Here is an 18,911-nt window from a genome sequence, read left to right as displayed (position 1 = left end):
GTAGTAAGGATATTAAAATATTGACATTGATATTGAAATCAGTCATGCAGCTATTTTGCCTAAAACAATTAATGATTTCCTCTGATGCAAAAGTTGGTTTCCTGCTTTGATGTGCCTGAAATCTGACTTTTTTTTCCCTTGTAAACTGTTTTCAGAAAATGTCTCTGCTTGAGATTATTATTATTGTTTTAAAGATTTTGTTTATTTGACAGAGAGAGACAGCAAGAGAGGGAACACAAGCAGGGGGAGTGGGAGAGGGAGAAGCAGTCTTCCCGCCAAGCAGGGAGCCTGATGTGGGGCTCAATCCCAGGACCCTGAGATCATGACCTAAGCCAAGGCAGATGCTTAACGACTGTGCCACCCAGGCACCACTCTGCTTGAGATTATTAAATGCTGATTAAAATATTCATTTCTGCAAGGCAAAAAATTAGGCAAAAGGCATAAACTAATAAAAAACCTTGCCATGGTACTGAGATTCTTTGACAAAAATCAGAACCGCCTAAAGTTTCAACTCTAAAAATGATCTCTTTTGTAGAAAAAATAGACAAATCATAGCAAGTGAACTTAATCTCTGTATGGGACCCCAGAAAGAGGAGACACCGAGGGTCTGAATCATAATCTTGATTTTTTTTTAAAAAGGAAAAAACACATACTCAACATTATATTAAAATATTCTAAGACAGTTTTAATAAGGGCGAGTTGCAACCCTGGGAGATAAAGGAATCTGTGTCAATTTAGATGGGAAGCACAAGCATGAGACATTCTGTACTTATTTCCAGCCATACATGGAGGAGTTCTATAAAAATGCAAAAGGAATGAAATAAACAACAAATTACCCACCCACCGACATATAAAAAGTAAGTCTTTGCAGAGAGGGTAGCAGGGTCACAGACTGACATTATGAACTGTGATGGGACACTCTTGGTTCTACGTTATGAGATGCTTTGTACTGCCTTGAAGATAAAATAACCAGGACCCCGGAGGAAACCAGAGGCAGTTTACACAGGAAGTTTCCAGGCTGATTACAAAACACTAGCTCAACTTGAGATACAGAATGAATGGACCCTGCTGGACTGTTTCCAGTCCTGGTCATTGCTGCTGAAGTCATAACCAATTCTGCGTACTATAAATACAAAACTGTCGTAATAAATACAGTGTATGAAGTAGAAGGGAAAAACACTCACCTTGTCAATCAACTTCTACATTTTTCTGAGATGCTTTAAGTTCTTGTTGAAAATGAAGTTATTAACTGCTAAGAAATCTAACATTTCTAGTTTTGATTCATTATGAGAAGCGCATGCTAGGGACAAAAAGAACCGGCATGAGAATTGCACAGGAAAGCTATTCCTCTTCTTGTCAATACCATGCTGATAAAGAAATCACTCATTTTCAAAATGGGAATCATATCAGATTAAGAAATTAGAGAAGATGAGAAAAGTCTCTCTCAATTCACTGAACACAGCCATTATCACCCAGAGTTTATGTAATCCATCCGATTTTCTGAACTCATCTGCTTCTCATGCTGATAATCTTCAAGGAATCTGTTCATTGCAAGTTCTAAAGAGTCTAGAGTTTTTCCTGCACTGGTGTGTACCTTGGTCTAGAACTTGATACGCACAAGCCAATTTTGCAAAACCAAGGAATAGAGATAATGAAAGTCTCCAGTGTGAGCAAGAAGCAAGAAGACTTAGAGGTTGTGTCAAATACAGATCCTGCTACCCTTTGGGAGGTAGGACCAAGCCCTGAGAATTCTGTCCTGAATACACCCATTCAACTTCACCTCCAAACTGTGCTGCCTAACTTATTATCCAATTTTATGTGATAGTGGGAGGTAGCCAGTGAATTAATTTCATTTGCATTTTAGAATCTAGAGATTTATAATAGCAGTAATTCAGTTGAAGAAAAATTCTTATTTTTTAAAGTCACTGAGTTCACTAATGTCTGTATAAGTAGAGAAGTGCACCAATTAAAAAGCAGGTAATTTTAATTAAATCATTTGGTATAGAAGATCTGGCAAAATCATTCTGTCAATCAAAACACAATGGTGAAGGGAAAAAACAGGCTTTATATTTCTAAGTGTGCTCTGCAATTGCCTCCCAAAATATATGGTCATCATGTACACTGTGCTTTATATTTGGAGGTGATCAGTAACTTTTAAAATAGATATCATAGGGACGCCTGGGTGGCTCAGTTGGTTAAGCAGCTGCCTTTGGCTCAGGTCATGATCCCAGCGTCCTGGGATCGAGTCCCACATCGGGCACCTTGCTCGGCAGGGAGCCTGCTTCTCCCTCTGCCTCTGTCTGCCAGTGCTCGCTCTGTCTCTCTCTCTCTGACAAATAAAAAAAAATAGATATCATAGCACACTCCTTTAAATTTTACTACTATTCCAGGGTCAAAACATAACTTTTTGAATTATTTCTTTTTTCATTCTTAAAGACAGTAGGTACCATGTGATATGCTTATGCATGTCATGATCAGTCTTTATCCTTTTGCCTTTTGAAGTGTTTAACTCAATATGACCTTTGAGAAGTAGAATAAAGGGGCACCTGGGTGGCTCAGTCGTTAAGTATCTGCCTTTGGCTCAGGTCATGGTCCCAGGGTCCTGGGATAGAGTCCCACATCAAGCCCCACAATAGGCCCCCACTGGGCTCCCTGCTCAGTGTAAAGCCTGTTTCTCCCTCTCCCACTCCCCCTGCTTGTGTTCCCTTTTGCTGTGTCTCTCTCCGTCAGAAAGAAAGAAAGAAAGGAAGAAAGAAGAAGTGGCATGAAAAATTAGACCTTGGTGATCTTCCAAGATGCTTCTTTTATGGACTGGTGTACTAGAAAACCTTACATTTGCATCATACTTCACCTATTATAAAACAGGTTTAAATACATCAGATTTTGGTGGCTACGCAGGGCCAGAATGCATAGTTTTAAACATCTAAGCTTTGGCAGAAAACAGACTTGGATTCAAATTCCATCTCCTGAACGTACTAACTATGAGCTAGGGCAGGTTTCCTCATCTGTAAGATGGAGAGCATAAAATATTCTTCACAGAGTTGTAAGGACTAAGCGAGTTGATGTGGGCAAAAGGCTCAGCGTGGTGGCGGACACCAAATGCTCAGTAAGCTCTGCTCTTACTGCATTACAGGATTCTCAAAAGAAACATCATGAAACCGTGTGTTCATCATGAGAAAAGAATGGCTCTAAAATTACCAGATGTGCCCAAGATCATACAGCTGACACTTATGGATAAAGCACGTGAGAGCAGATTCCAAATCTGGAGCTTTGTCCTATAAGCAAGACTCCCCCGACCCCTGCGCCCCAGCTTCCACTGTGAGTGAAATGACCACTGGCCGGCTTCCTGACACTGCGAGATGCCTGCGCTGTCACAGCTCCCCTCCTTCTGTGCTCTGTACGAGCCTTGCTGAGAGACCGTCTCAGACTGTGTCAGTCTCCCCGCACTTCTGTTTCACCCTCTGTAAACACCGTAAGAGGTTTCACGTAATCTCACCATTTCTGTTCCCATTCTGACGAAAGAAGGTATTCGAGAATGCTGGCAGACCAGTGGCCTGGTGAGCCCTGCCATCCAAAATCTCCATGTCAATATATATCTCCAACCACTGACCAAAATAACTCAGACCAATGTATTGCTTTCGACAGAGCATACCGACTTCTCCATAATTTGAAGGAGCTATTTTCTTGATAAATGAAACAATTTTGTGATAAGGTTACTTGCGATCTTTGATGACTTGAATATGTTTACCGGCAACAAACGTGGGACTTTTGGATTGCAAATGCCAAAAGGGGCTGTTTGTTTCTCTCGACACTGTTCCTTTATGCCCATGGGGTAATAAAGATGGGGAACGTGTCCTGGGATGTGCTTGGTCAACTTGGTACCATTTGGAAATACATATTTCATTTGACAGCGTTTATAAATCACATATTTTCCCCTCAGAATAACTTGCAGTGTGAAACTGCTTCCATATGTTAGGAACGGGTCTCTCTTTTGCTGAGAGAGGGGAAAGAGAAATATCATCTAAGTTTTATGACATGTTGAAGATTAATATTGAACAGGCACATGCACAGGTTTAAAATGGTATCTTTTTATTTTAAGTAATTCTCTAGTGTTTCTGGGCTGCTAAAATTAAAGAGGTGATTTTGACACGAAGTATCATATTAGTAAGAATTAAGTCACGCGTCACATAGACCTATTAATAAGTCAATATGGCTGAAGCATAGCTTCATACGTCGAATTCAGATAAATTTAAGCTCTTCCTCTTCGGTAAAGAAGCACACTATTTTTAAATTCCTCCATGATTCCAAGGACACAGGCCGGATGGAGAAGTTTGATTGCAACCTCTACTAATTCCAAATCTCTTTTCCTTAAACTTACTCCTCTTTGAGCCTTTGAGCAAGCAGGAGAAAAGGCTCCTTGTTTTCTTGTTTCCACAGGAATAAATGGATGTTATTCCCCTGAGAACAAGACCTTGGAGGCCTAGGCCAGAAGAAAGGAGCAGAGCTGCCCACCCAAGGCGCTCATAAGCCCAGAAGCCCTGGACCTCATTCTCTTCTTGGGAACTCACAGAAGCCGGCAGGCGGGCATTCAATGTCACTGAAATGCCCTGCGGGCCCTCCTCGGGCACAGAACTGGACGGGAGTAGAGTGATGCCTGCTGCAGATACCTTACTGCATTGATGTTAGATCTAATCTGGCAGAAGTAAAGACCAGGGAGCAATTTGCAAACCATACCAGAAATATTTTGCTTACCATGCTACAAGAGAAAAACACTTTTCAAATTTATATGACTTGAAAAATTCTCAAGAAAACAGAGAACGATCCTTTAAATTCATTCATTTTTTACCTTCAAGTTTTTTTTTAAACCGTGGGAAAAGATACATAACACAAAATTTACCATTTTAACCATTTAAAATGTACAGTTCAGCGACATTAGGTATATCCACATCGAGGTGTAACTATCACCACCATCCATCTCGAGAACTTTTGCATAATCCCAAACTGAAACTCCGTGCACAAAGCACTAACCCCTCTTTCAACTCCCCCTGCCCATGCCCTGTAACCACACTCAGCTCTGCCACTCTGTGAATCCAACTGCTCTAGGACACCTCGTGTAAGTGGAATCATACAATATTTGTCGTTTTGTATCTGACTTATTTCACTGAGCATAGGGTCTTCAAGGTTCATCTATACTGGAACATGTATGAAAAATTCCATTCCTTTCTAAGGCTGATTAATATCTCAGCATATGTATGTAGCACATTTTGGGACTTTTTAAAAAAAATCAGCTTTTCTTCATTTGCCTTCCCCTTTCCTTGTTCTCATTTGGCCGCATATTTCTCTCTAGCACCCAGTTGCTTGCCTCCCCACGTGTTTCCCTCCCTCCACATTTCCTGTTCTTCCTCTTCCCCTACATATTCATCATTTTCTCAACATGCTTAATATTAGGATTATTACACAAGTAAATACTCTTTCTATGGTATTTTTAAATGAGATAAAATGCAAGTTTACCTCATCTTGATTTTTTTATCCATTTTAGGTACTTTTCTTATGTGGCCATTTTATCATAAAATTCTCAGATAGATGTGGAAGGAGCACAGTAGGAGTTCTTTGCCCTATTAACTTTGGGGCACTTCTTTCCTCTGGTTTCGGTGTTTCTAGTGAAGATCGGTTGGACAAAGTGGAGTTTGAAGCTCTAACATTCAGTGATTGAGGAATAGTAATCACTTGGATGAACTTTTGGGGGAAAAACGTATTGATTCCTTTAAAAAACATTAATTGCCTGCTATGATCAAGGTAATAGGCAATAACAATATTCTGAATTTAAATTAAATTTAAATCAATAAATGTGAGAAATGTCTACAAAGAATTAAAATGTGAGGAATGTCTACAAAGATAGAATGACATTTGATACCTCTATTATGGTAATTTTTGAAGATTTGTTTTCTAAATCTTTTTTTTTCTCTGTATATTTGTAGCTGGAGTTCTTTTCTAGAAGTCCTTCGAAATCTACTTTGCTTTGTCCTACTATCAAAACAATCCCGTCTACTAATTCACTTTAGCTTTTCCAATTTTCAGAAAGAAAAATGGCAAATAACACCAAAACATGAATCCATACTTGAGAATGAAGTTCCTTGTGACAAAGTTGGTCTTCCTGGTCAAACAGCTTCTCCTAATCAGTAGCGCTGGCCTAAGTCTTACCCACGCTCAGTTTATAAAAACACACATGCACACGAGTCTTTATCTGTGACTCCATTTCTCTGCAAGACAACTAAAGTTTAACACAGACAGCCCTGGCCCAAAAATATCCATTTCCAGCAAGAAGGTGTTCTCCCTGCTCAACTCCTGCCTCTCTAGAGGGTCACACTCTTTCTTCATGAATTACCTCCTCTCATCAGAACAAGAAAGGTTGGTGCCCATTATTTAAACCAGTCATTACAGATGCCTACCCGAGAGGGACAGTCAAATTACCGAGCTATAGTGTCTGGAAGTCTGGTTGTTTCTCTGCATCTGCCGAGGGAAAGGAATTTGTGTCCTTGGGTTCTTTTTGGACCTGAAGCCCATCCTGCACTGATACAGGCCACTTACAAAAAATCCCTTTTCTCTCTCTCCTGTTGAATCTGTAGGTCCATTTTCATTTCCTCAGTTAGAGTTTAACCCCTGTCTCCTGGCTCAGCACACAGAGGCAGGTTTCATGCTCTTTTTTTTTTTTTTTTTAAAGATTTTTATTTATTTATCTGACAGATAGAGATCAGAAGTAGGCAGAGAGAGAGAGAGAGGAGGAAGCAGGCTCCCTGCTGAGCAGAGAGCCCAATGCGGGGCTCGATCCCAGGACCCTGAGATCATGACCCGAGCTGAAGGCAGAGGCTTTAATCCACTGAGCCACCCAGGCGCCCCAGGTTTCATGCTCTTTTGTTGTGGCTTTAGTTAACCCCGAAAGCCACTTCAGACTATCATCTCTCGCCGGTAGTCTAGATCTTTCTCCTATGACCTTGTGCTTACTTACTGGCCATCCACGCGGGGTGAGTCTTCTGATCGCTGGGTAGAAAGAATGCAGCTTTTAACTGAATACAGGTATTCGCTGCATCTTGAATCCTGACTTTTGGATATTATGCTGGTTTTCCCAACAGGTTTCATTAAAAAGCAACTCAGGTGTGAAACTTACCTTGCCTGAATGTTAAGACGTCAAGTCAAGTTAATGATTTAAGGTAGAGGTTGAGCCAGATCTTTGAATGGAGTCCTCAGTTTAAATAAAAGAGCAAATGATAATAATGACAGTTATTTAGCCCCTTTTTCATTTGGAGTTTTGGATACTCCTTGCGTATTTGGTTAAAACCCAAATCATCTCTCCAAGGCCATATCAGCCCAGCTCCAAAAGTGGTACAAAGCGACCTTTCACACTTCATGTGGGGAAAGATGGAGACCATGCAGTCACTGAGATTTAAGGGACAATTGCTCGCCCAGGAAGCAGACCACCTGCTCTAGGCTGGTAGGTCTGCACTGACACTGCTGCATTTTCTTACCTGTTTGTTTTAGGGTCAAATACACCCTTTTGGGAGACAGCTGGATGCGGCGAGCAATTCATATAGGAATTAATTGGTGACTTCAATAACAACACATTTTAAACGGAACCACAAACGGAGTTCATGGGCCAGCCATCACTCAGGTAGTTTGCATGTACTTCGCTGAGCATCTATCTTGTGCCCCCCAAAGAGGAAGCAAACATGGGTGAAACTGGCTCTGGAGTTTCTTGGGTTAGGATCTTGGCTCAAGACCCCAGCTATGAGGTCTTGATGTTTACCTACCTCACGGGACTTTAATAAAGAAATGAGCTAACACACGCAAAGTGCTTCAAACAGGGCCTGACGTGTGACAAAATGTGATTTGTTTATAGGTGACATGGTAGCACTGTGCTTGGTCCCTGATATAAACCCAGGTAACTGGTCCCAAAGAACTTGTACAACACAGTTGAGGAGGCAACATCCAAATGAATGAAAGAATTAGGGCCAAATCACAGAATCTTAGTTTTGAAAGGGATCTGATCATTCTCCTAGGAGATTTTACCATCTGAGGTGTCTACAGCATCCTCAACAGATGGCCTTCCGTAACACAGCATCAGGGTTAGAATGTGTGCTGTGGGCAGAGCTTACCAGCCCGCGGGCAGCAGCACCCTGCTGTATGAGCTACCTGGGTGCCAATCTCAGAGTCCTTCATTCCATAGGCTCAGCCTCTTGTCTTCATCGCCAAAATGTCGTGCAGTTTCAGATTCATCTGTGTGGTTCCGTGTATCAGCAATTCAATCCTTCTACTCCTGGCAGTACGCCAGTCTATGGACATACTAGTTTGCTTATCCATTTACCTGCTTAGGTACATTTGGGTTGTTCAAATGTCGGAGCGCATAGGTATAACATCCGCTATGAACATTCCTCTGCAAGCTTTCTGTGGACATATCATGTTCATTTCTTTTGGGAAAACACTTAAGAATGGAATTGAGTACCACAGGGTAGGCATAGATTTAACGCTAAAAGAAACTGCCAGATTGTTTTCCAAAGTGGTCACACCACTTCACAACAGTGAAGGGGAGTTCTGGTTGCTCCACATTCTCTGAAACACAGTAGCGTGGTGTATTTATTTATTTATTTACTATTTGTTTATTTATTTATTTTTTTGTACTGCTGTATTCAATTTTAGCCATTCTGGTGGATGTGAAGTGGTATCTCACACTGTTTTTAATTTACATTTCCCTGATGACTAATTATGTTGAGCATTTTTTGAGGTGGTTATTGGACATTTGTATATCCTTTTTCTAAAGTGTCTGCCAGGTCATTTGTCTATTTTTAAATTTTTAAAAATTTTTTTTAAAGATTTTTTATTTATTTATTTGACAGACAGATCACAAGTAGGCAGAGAGGCAGGCAGAGAGAGTGGGGGAAGCAGGCTCCCCGCTGAGCAGAGAGCCCGATGCGGGGCTCGATGCCAGGACGCTGGGATCATGACCCAAGCCGAAGGCAGAGGCTTAAACCACTGAGCCACCCAGGCGCCCCCATTTGCCTATTTTTAAATCAAATTGTTGATATTGAGTTCTTTACATATTCTGATTATAAGCTTTTTTCAGATTTATATATCACAAGTGTTTTCTCCTAGTCTTCTTTTTTCCTTTTTTAAAAAATTTATTTTATTCATTTGTTTATTTGAGAGAGAGACAGAGAAAGCAAGAGAGAGCATGAGTGAGGAGGAGAGGGAGAAGCAGGCTCCCCAGTATCAGGAAGCCCAACAGTGGTCTCTATCCCAGGACCCTGGGATCATGAGCCAAGCCGAAGGCAGATGTTTAATTGACTGAGTCACCCTCAGTCTTCTCTTTTCTGGTATTAATGCTATCTTTTAAACAAAAAAGATATTTTCTTAAACAACAAATATATTTTAATGTTGATAGTCTAGTTTATCTATTTTTTTGTGTGTCTAAAAATTGCCTATTCCAATTTTGTGAAAATAGTTTCCTGTGTTTCCCTCTAGATGCTTTAGGGGCTAAGCTTTGTATTTTCATATTTCATCTCAAATTAATTTTTGTGTGAGGAAGGTAATGAGGTCCATTTTTAGTAACATGTTTAGCCACTTGTTCCAGAGCTATTACAAAAAAATATTACCTTTCCTTCTTTGAGTTATCTTGGTAACTTTGTCAAAAATCAATTGGCCAAAAATGAATGAATCAATTTCTGGGCTCCTTCTTCTATTTCAATAATCAACTTTCTATCTTTATACCAATATTACACCATCTCGATTATTGTATCTTGAAATCCACAGCACAAATTGTCAACTTTGTTCTTCAAGATTCATGTAGCAGGGCACCTGGGTGGCTCAGTGGGTTAAAGCCTCTGCCTTCGGCTCAGGTCATGATCCCAGGGTCCTGGGATCGAACCCCACATCGGGCTCTCTTCTCAGCGGAGATCCTGCTTCCTCCTCTCTCTCTCTCTCTGCCTACTTGTGATCTCTATCTGTCAAATAAATAAATAAAATCTTAAAAAAAAGAAAGATTCATGTAGCTCTTTTAGGTTCTTTGCATTTCCTTATAAATTTTAAATTAGCTTGCCAATGAAAAAGAAAAAGTCTACTGGAATTTTGATTGAGATGGCCTTCACTCTCTAGATCAGTTTGAGGAGGATTAATATCTTAATAATATTGAGCCTTCCAATTTGTGTATTTAGTGCAATATTCTTTCACTTTTCTCTGCATTTATTTAAGTGTACCTACAGGTCTTTCACATACTTTGTTAAATTAACCTTTAAGTATTTTTTTTTTTTTTAGATTTTATTTACTTATTTGACAGGCAGAGAGAGCCAGCGAGAGAGGGAACACAAGCAGGGAGAGTGGGAGAGGGAGAGGGAGAAGTGGGTTTCCTGCTGAGCGGGGAGCCTGATGTGAGCTTTGATCCCAGGACCCCGGGATCATGACCTGAGCCAAAGGCAGATGATTAATGACTGAGCCATCCAGGTGTCCCAATCCTTAAATATACATATATATATATATGTATATATATATATATACACACACACACACATTTATAAAAAAGGTACTACTAAAAGAATACTTAAAAATTTTCAATTTCTAATTATTCTTTGCTAATATATAGAAATACAATTTTTTTTTTTATATTGACTTTGTATGCTGTTATCCTGGGACCTTGGTAAACTCATTTATTCTAGTATTTTTTCTTTTAATGGATTCCTAAACGTTTTTCTATACCAACTATCATCCATCTGTGAATATAGTTTTACCTCTTTTTTTGTGATATGTAAGACTTTTCTTTCTTTTTCTTAACCTAGTACACTGGCTAGGACCTTCAGTCTTATTGCATAATGTTGAATAGAAGTGATTATAATGGACATCCTTGTTTTCTTCCCAATCTTAGTGGGAAAGTGCTAAGTATTTCATTGATAGTGAAAGTACTACATTAGCTGTCAGTTTTTTTAAAACGTTCTTTGATTGAGGAAGTTCCCTTCTTTTCTAAATCCTTTTTTTTTTTTTTTACATGAGTGGCTGTTGAATTTTTTTTTTTTTTTGGTATCTTTCTGGCACAGTGTTAATCATAATATTCCTTTATTATCCATCTAGTAGCTAGCTGTAGGATCTGTAATAACACACTATCATTTCTGATATTTGGTAATATTTTGTTTCTTTTTAATGGAAATTAAGAGTTTATTGATTTTATTAATGATTTCAAAAAATAACTTTTGAGAATCAGAGATGAGCACAATATTTCTTTCTAGATTTGGTTTTGGGAATAGGAAAAATGAAGGTTTATTTTGTTTTGTTTTTGTTTTTTTTTTAAGTCCAAATTCAGAAATGTAATTAGGGATAGCTTTGGGCTGCCACGGCTTTAAAAAATTTTTGGTAAAGTACACATACCATAAAATTTAGCATCTTAATCATTTTTAAGTGTACCATCCAATAGTGCTAACTGCATTCACATGTTTGTGCACTCCATCTCTAGAACCTATTCATTTTGCAGTACTGAAAGTCTGCACCATTAAATAATAACTCCCTAGTCCCCCTCCCAGCCCCCAGCAACTGCCATTCTGCATTCTGTATCTGTGAATGTCTACTCTAGCTATCTCATATTCATGGAATCATATACTATTTATCTTTTTGTGACTTGCTTGTTTTATTTGGCATGATGTCCTCAAGATTTATCCATGCTGTAGCATGTGTCAGAATTTCCTTTCTTTTTCAGGCTGAATAATATTTTATTGTATGTGTGGACCACATTTTGTTTGTCTACTCATTTGTCAATGGACAGATGGGTTTGCTTCCACCTTTTGGCTTTTGTGAATAACGCTGCTATGCGCATGTGTGCAAGTATCTGTCTGAGTCCCTACTGTCTCCTTTTGGGGAGATACCCAGAAGTAGAATGGCTGGATCACATGATAATCCTACTTTTAGTTTTCAAGGATCCGCCATACTGTTTGCCACAGCAGATGCACCATTTTGCATTCCCACCAACAGTGCATACAGGTTCTAATTTTTTCACATTCTTGCCAACACTTGTTATTTTCTGTTTTTTTTTTTTCTTTTGATGGTAGTCATCCTAATGAGTGTGAGGTGGGAAAATGAAGTTTAAGCCATTACATATATTTTACAAATCCTTATATAGGAGCCATCTATTAAGGACGTTTTAATGGAAAGGATTCCTGTCCTAGGTGAGAGCTTGAATATGATCAAATCTAACAGAATATGAACTCTCTCCTTTCTAATTATTTTAAGGTGGTCTATATTTGTTTCCACCAATCTGTGCCTTTAAAAGAGAGTAAAATGGTTTTGCAGATAGGACAAAACTCATTCTAGCCTCCTTGAGGCTCCCTTTGGTGAAAGAAAAACAGAAATATATGTACGCCTTCTTCTTTGATCCTTGCTTATGTAGGCATGCATCATCCAAAAGACATCACACTGTCTAGCCTTATCATAGTTTTAGAATCACAAAAAAGGAAAGCTAATACAAATCTATTTTGAGAAGCATAATATATATATTTCACCTTATCTTTTCATATAAGAGGCATTATTTCATTGTTTGCCACTACTGGGCTCCCTTTCTCATGGTTGTGTCTTCAATTCTTAGCATTTAAATTTTTTAGGTGTTCTAAGTTAAGTACGTTCATAAATGCTCACAGAATATATTGAAGGGAGAGAGTGTGTTTGCAGCACTCAATAGTTTAGACTTCGAGCAAATTTGATTGCACAATAAATAGGCCCCACTTAGCCTTTATTGTATTTACTTGTATTTACTAAGTTCAAAGCTAAATTAAGTGCCTTCTGAAACCCTCAAGAGGAGTGTGGCTAAAATACAAAGAATGAGGGTGAATACAGCAAAGTCAGAACATTATGGAATCAAATCACATTTTCTTTCACTCAAAAAGTTGAAAAAGTATCATTAGCTGACTTCTCATTACTGAATTCCTCTAAAAAAACACATGATAGAAAACAAACCTGGGAGATAAACATCTTTGCATTTCTGCAAATCCAGAAGTTGGCAAAAACTGCACTGAATAGGTAAGCAGTTTTATCTATTTTTCTGGACTTGCAGGAAACTGACCTGACACTAAGAACAGAATTCATCCAGAAAATCACAGCCAAAGCATGATGTAATAAAGAATAGATCTGGTTTTTGTTCTCTATTCCTTGCACAGAGCTTCAAAACACTTAGAATTTCCCGACTAAGTGTCAGGTGTCTGTTTTGCTAATGAGGTGTCTCCAGGGAGGGGCTAGCCACACCAAAAAAACCAAGCAACTATACAGTTGGAACTTCTAGCCCTACATCCTACCCCCAACCTGCAAAGAGGGAAGAGAGACTGGAAATTGAGTTCAATCATAGTCAATGACTTAACCAATCACACCTATGTAATGAAGTCCCATATGAAAACTCTGGACACCCATGCTCACTGGAACTTCCTCGTTGGTGATCTCACTGATGTCCTGGGAGAGTGGTAGACCCAGACTCCATGGCGACAGAACTCCTGAGCTCCGAACCCTCCCAAACCTTGCCTTCTGTATCTCTTCAGTTGGCTGTTCATCTGCATTCTTTATAATAAAAGGGTACAAGGCTTTCTTGGATTCTATGAGTCATTCTACCAAAGTTTTAAACCTGGGAAAGTTGTGGAAAGCCTTGCATTTGCAATCACTCAGGCAGAAATGGAAGTGCCTGAAATTTTGTAGCTGGTGTTTGAAATGGTCCATCCCATGAGACTGAGCCCTTAACTTTGGGAGTCTTCACTAACTTTGGATAATACCAGAATTGAGTTAAATTGTAGCACACTCAGGTGGTATCAGAATGAACAAAAGCAGAAGGAATCCTCATGCAGCTTGAGGATTTGCAGAAAAAGTTCTTTGATATGGACCAATGAAAAAAAATTAAACATCGTAATGTTAGGAATCATGAATTCTATGATACAGCTCTATAGAGCAGAAAGCGCACTGAAAGTGGGCCTTAATAACTACATAACCTTAGAAAAATCACTTGACTTTAAGGATTCCCAGTTTCCACATCTTTGAAATTGAGGATAATGATGCCCACTTATAATAGTTAATTTTATAATGCCCAACTTGGCTGCACCACAGTGCCAGATATTTGGTCAAACATTATTCTGGATCTTTTGGTGAGGGTGATTTGGGGTAAGATTTACATTTAAACTGGTGGACTGTGAGTAAAGCAGATTGCCCTCTAGAACTTTGGTGGGCCTCAACCAATCAGCTGAAGGTTTGATATAACAAAAGACTAACCTGCCCTGAGCAAGAGGAAATTTCAGATTTCAGCAGCAACATTGGTCAGCTCTTTGCCTGGGACTCCAGCCTGATGGCCAACACAGAGGATTTTGGACTTGCCAGCCTCCCTAATTGTGTGAGGCAATATCTTAAAATAAATTTTTTTAAATTTCTAAAAAATTAAAATTTTAAAATTTTTAATCTAAAATTTTAAAGACTATTTTTAATTTTTAAAGGCTATTTATTTGAAAGAGAGAGAGATCAAGCATGTAAGTGGGGGTAGGGGCAGGGGAAAGGGAGGGAATCTCAAGCAAACTCCACACCAAGCACAGAGTCCCACACGGGGCTTGATCCCAGGACCCTGAGGCAATGACCTGAACTGAAATCAAGAGTCAGATGCTCAATCAACTGAGCAACCCAGGTTTTATTTATTTAAAATAAATTTCTATGTTTATCTCTATCTCTATCTACACACACACACACACACACATCATATAGATTTCTGTTTCTTTGGAGAATCTTAACTAATACATGACCTTGTGTGACTATTGTGAGAATTAAATGAAGTAACGTATTGAAAATGTTATAATTTTTAAAGCCTTTTAGAAATTTACTTTGTAAAATTTTAAAGTATACAGCATTATAAAACATAAATATGGTGAATTTTGCCTAGTACCTACATGTATTGTGTACTGAACAGTGTTGAGGTTTTGCATACACAGGTTAATGTTGACAAATGTGGTCTCAGATTAGAGTTAGAGATCAGTGGATTTGAACTCTCCCAGAAGAAGCTATCAGACAGCAACAAGTAGAGAGAGGACCTTCCTGGACTTCTGTTCCGGACTCTGTACCAGCTGTTGCTGTAGCAGGTAAATACTGGCTGGACTGGACACCACGGCTTAGTTGGCTTGATTCAACTCATGCACTCAGTGACCAGCCCAGTGCTTTGCATAGTCATTGTTCAGAGAGTTGCTAAAAAACAAGTGACTTTTATCTCAGTGATCACCCCAAAAGCACAGCTTTATGACATCAAGCGCCTCAACATAGAGTGCGGAAGGCTAGAAAGTATGTATGTGTTGAATCTGGCTGTGCCCTCGGAAGAGTTAAATGCCAACTAATCATGGCCCGTACATTAAGTTTAAAAAGATGGAATTTTGGTGTGGCTCGGGGTAGGCCAAAGCCACAAACTCAGAATACCTCAGTGAATAAATCCGCAGCTGGACCTCCCTCTCTGAAACTAATGGCTTTTGCTTTCTTGGACCTTTGCTGAACTTTGCATAATAGCAAGGTGCAAATAGAGCACGGAGGAAAAATCAAGGCCGCTACACTCAAAGAACACTTTTCAATTCCGGCACAGTAACTAGAACGCTATTTAGCAGCATAGCAAACACTGCCCAGTGTCACTTGTCAGTTCAGACCTCTAGATGACAGTTCTTGTAGCTGTCAATGGCCTGTCTGAATTGCATTAGCATGCTTTATAACTTTATGGATTGTGGCTTATGTGGGCTGATATTTTGCAACTTGGTTGTGGAAGAATATGGTTGCTTTCAAAACATTCTAGGCGAAAACTTCAGTCTGAGAAAAGAGACCAGACTTCTCGTCTTGTTGGTATTTTGGGAAGTATGTCATCATAATGATATTTCCAGTGTCCTCTGAATATGGCCAGTATGAGGAGGGAGTATCAAGACAGACTGCCTTCAGTGAAAAAAACAGCGGTATAGTATTTCCACTTATAAAATTGGAAAAAACTTTTAAAAATATTACCCCAGTATTACTGAAAATGTAAACTTCTGGTTGGAGGGCCGATTGGCAAAACAAACAAAGAAAAACAAACACAAAAAAACCCCACAAAATATTAAAAACATACATATTCTTTGACTTCACAGTTTCACCACTAAGGATGTATCCCAAGAAAGTGATCTTTCTCTGCAATGATTTATCCATTAGCTTATGTGAAACACAGTGTTGTTTGTAATAGCGAAAAAATAGAAATAAAATGTCCCATGGAGAGCTGCCTAAGGAATTTCATTACATCTATTTCAAGGAATAGCATACAACTGTTAAAAAAAAAGGTTGTAGGGGCACCTGGGTGGTTCAGTGGGTTAAGCCTCTGCCTTCGGCTCAGGTCATGATCTCAGGGTCCTGGGATTGAGCCCCACATCGGGCTCTCTGCTCAACGGGGAGCCTACTTCCCCCCTCTCTGCCTGCTGCTCTGCCTACTTGTGATCTCTGTCTGTCAAATAAATAAATGAAATCTTTTAAAAAGATAAGGTTGTAGAAGAATATATGACATGGAGATCTGTTCGTAATCAATTATTAAATTAAAAAGCAGTTCACAAGACAACTATATGTGAAATAACTCTATTTAAAGGTCAAGCCAAGGAATAAGCTGTACATGTGCACAGAATAAAAGGCTAGAAGAATATACATTAAAATGTTAATAGCAACTATCTTTGGGTAATGATTTTTACCATCTCTTTAATGCTCTCCCTGGCAAATTTTATAGAATAAATATTATATTAGCAATGGAGTGGGGAGGTTACTTTAAGCATTTAAAACAAAATGAAAAGCCAACAAAAACCTGTGATGATTTAGAGTTTACTAACAGAAGGGTAAGAATTTTACAATGTTATGATTAAACCCTGACACATTCTGGGACTTGACATGCTAAGGTAATTAGTTTAAAATAGCTTATAGGAGCCCTGATGATACAGAATGGTCTTAAAATTTTCTGCTATTTCCATTTCTTGTAAAGTATTTTCTACCCACACTATGCCAAGCCTTGTACAGCATGAAGTCCAGGAATGAATGCAGGGAGGTGGCCTGACACTGTCTTGCAAATGTCAGCACATAGATGCTACCTTGGAAATGGGAGTTTTCAGGGCATGAGCCAACACTTTCCATGCCACTAAAATCTAAAACTGTCTGTGGAAAAGTAAATCAAGATCTGGTAGCCTAGATCCATACACAGACACATCCACCAGCTGTTATAGGGCAAGTTAGATGCCTGGGGCCAATACTCAGCCTCTGGGGAGTGATGATGTCATCTATGACAGCACCCTGCCTTTTCCCCAAGTGTCCTTTGCTGTCCGTGACAGAACGGATTGGAGGGATCCTCTTGGCTATTCACGTCCACCATCTGCCACTAATCGATGCAGCTGGGTAGTAGATGTAAAATTTTAAAAAGACTGATAGTGAAACTGGCTGCCAGGTAGATAGTTTAGTCTGAATGAGGACCCATCACGTAAAATGTGACACTTCTCCCTGTCTGTCTCCAGCTGTTCCTACATCATAACAGGAAGAGAGTTAAGAATGTATTTATTTTTCCCACAGATGAATGACTCAGATACCCAGGCAAAAATTAGGTTTAAACTCTAAATCCAAAAATGTGCCATTAGTGGCAGGGCAGGGAAGATAATTCCAGGCTAACTTAAAGCTACTCTCAGCAAATTCCCCTTGGAGCTGATTCTGCTTTGCCTGGATGGGCATTTTGAATTACACAAGTCTATCACACTCTAGAAAAATGACAGTGGCCAGAAGTTTAAGCATACAAGCCTCCGAGTTGCAAGTCCAAGGAATTTGCTTTCTTGATCGTCTCCCACGGTCCTTTCAAAACCAATAGTAGATCCAAGTTAACTCACCCTCATGCATCACGAGTATGTCCGGTCTCAGAGTTAAAAAAAAGATGGTAAAGCATTTTACAACCAGAGATTCCCCAGGTACTTCCCCAGCCTACCATTCTTCCTGAAATGCAAATGGCCCAGAGATCACTGAACACATAGCCCATTAGCCTGGCTGACTCACCTTGCCGTCGCTGGTCTTCTGGAAGCTTCAGTTTACAGGTGTACAAACTGTTAAACAGGTGGCTGCTGCCTTTTCTTTGTATGGTAGACATGGTGCTGGTGATAGGGCTGTGGCTGCAGTCTCACTAGGGCATTTCCTTCCCTTGGTCAGTCACCTAAAATGGTCTTCATCAGACACCCAGAGCCACAGAGAAACATGCAGGTCCTGTCCTTGAGTGTAAAACATTTACTTCTCTAATAAACTTCCAAGTGCTTCCGAGTCATGATTCTTGAAATAAATATTTACCAGTTTAATTTCCCCTACATATAAAGATGACAATTTGGATAAAAACACAACTTAATTCTTCTTTCATTTCAAAGCGCTTTGAAGCTTTCCCCCCTTCTAGTGCAAAATCCTCCAAAATAACTATTTCTAACCAATTACAGTTTTGGCAATTCTTGCCTCATCTGCTGACATGAAATCAAATGCCTCTGGCATTTAGAGAGGACTGCTAGAGTAATAGACACAAAATTTAAAAAGTCCTGCTGAGTTAAATCAAATGATTTCGAAGCCTGGTCTGAGTTACCCTTCGTGACAGCTGAAAGTGAACAGTTCTTAAGGGAAGCTGAGGGAGGAGGAGCCGAGGGAGCGAGGCTGATTAGCATAAAGAGGCAGGCAAGAAATGGCATTGGAGTTGCTTTGAATGATAGTGACCAAAGCAGGGATTCTAAAAAGATGCCCTAATGTTACAGTAATCACATACCCGACTTCTTCTACTCTGTAATTTAAACAAAAGCTCAGAGCAGAGGTTTATACTGCGTGGATATTCATTTGCACATGCAACAGCTAAAGGGTATAACTGGAACCGGTAATGAGCT

The 18,911-nt window shown here is 39.5% G+C and overlaps 1 protein-coding gene across 2 annotated transcripts in view; it reads right to left on the bottom strand.

The window, feature by feature from the left end:
* The window catches only part of RANBP3L (RAN binding protein 3 like), a 45,913-nt gene extending 27,270 nt beyond the window's left edge, over positions 1-18,643 (bottom strand). Inside the window, exon 1 of one of the 2 annotated variants that reach the window (XM_080803950.1) lies at positions 18,055-18,643. In XM_080803950.1, the coding sequence (XP_080660076.1) occupies positions 18,055-18,145 (91 nt within the window). In that variant the 5' untranslated portion in view covers positions 18,146-18,643. The remainder of the gene's footprint in view (positions 1-18,054) is intronic. The other variant, XM_080803949.1, reaches the window with a different exon arrangement.
* Positions 18,644-18,911: the final 268 nt, after the last annotated feature.

This window comes from Martes martes (genome assembly GCF_963455335.1).
Source record: "Martes martes genome assembly, chromosome: 5".
Lineage (NCBI taxonomy): Eukaryota > Metazoa > Chordata > Mammalia > Carnivora > Mustelidae > Martes > Martes martes.
Note: the sequence above shows the minus strand (reverse complement) of the source record. Positions and strands in the feature narration are given on the sequence as shown.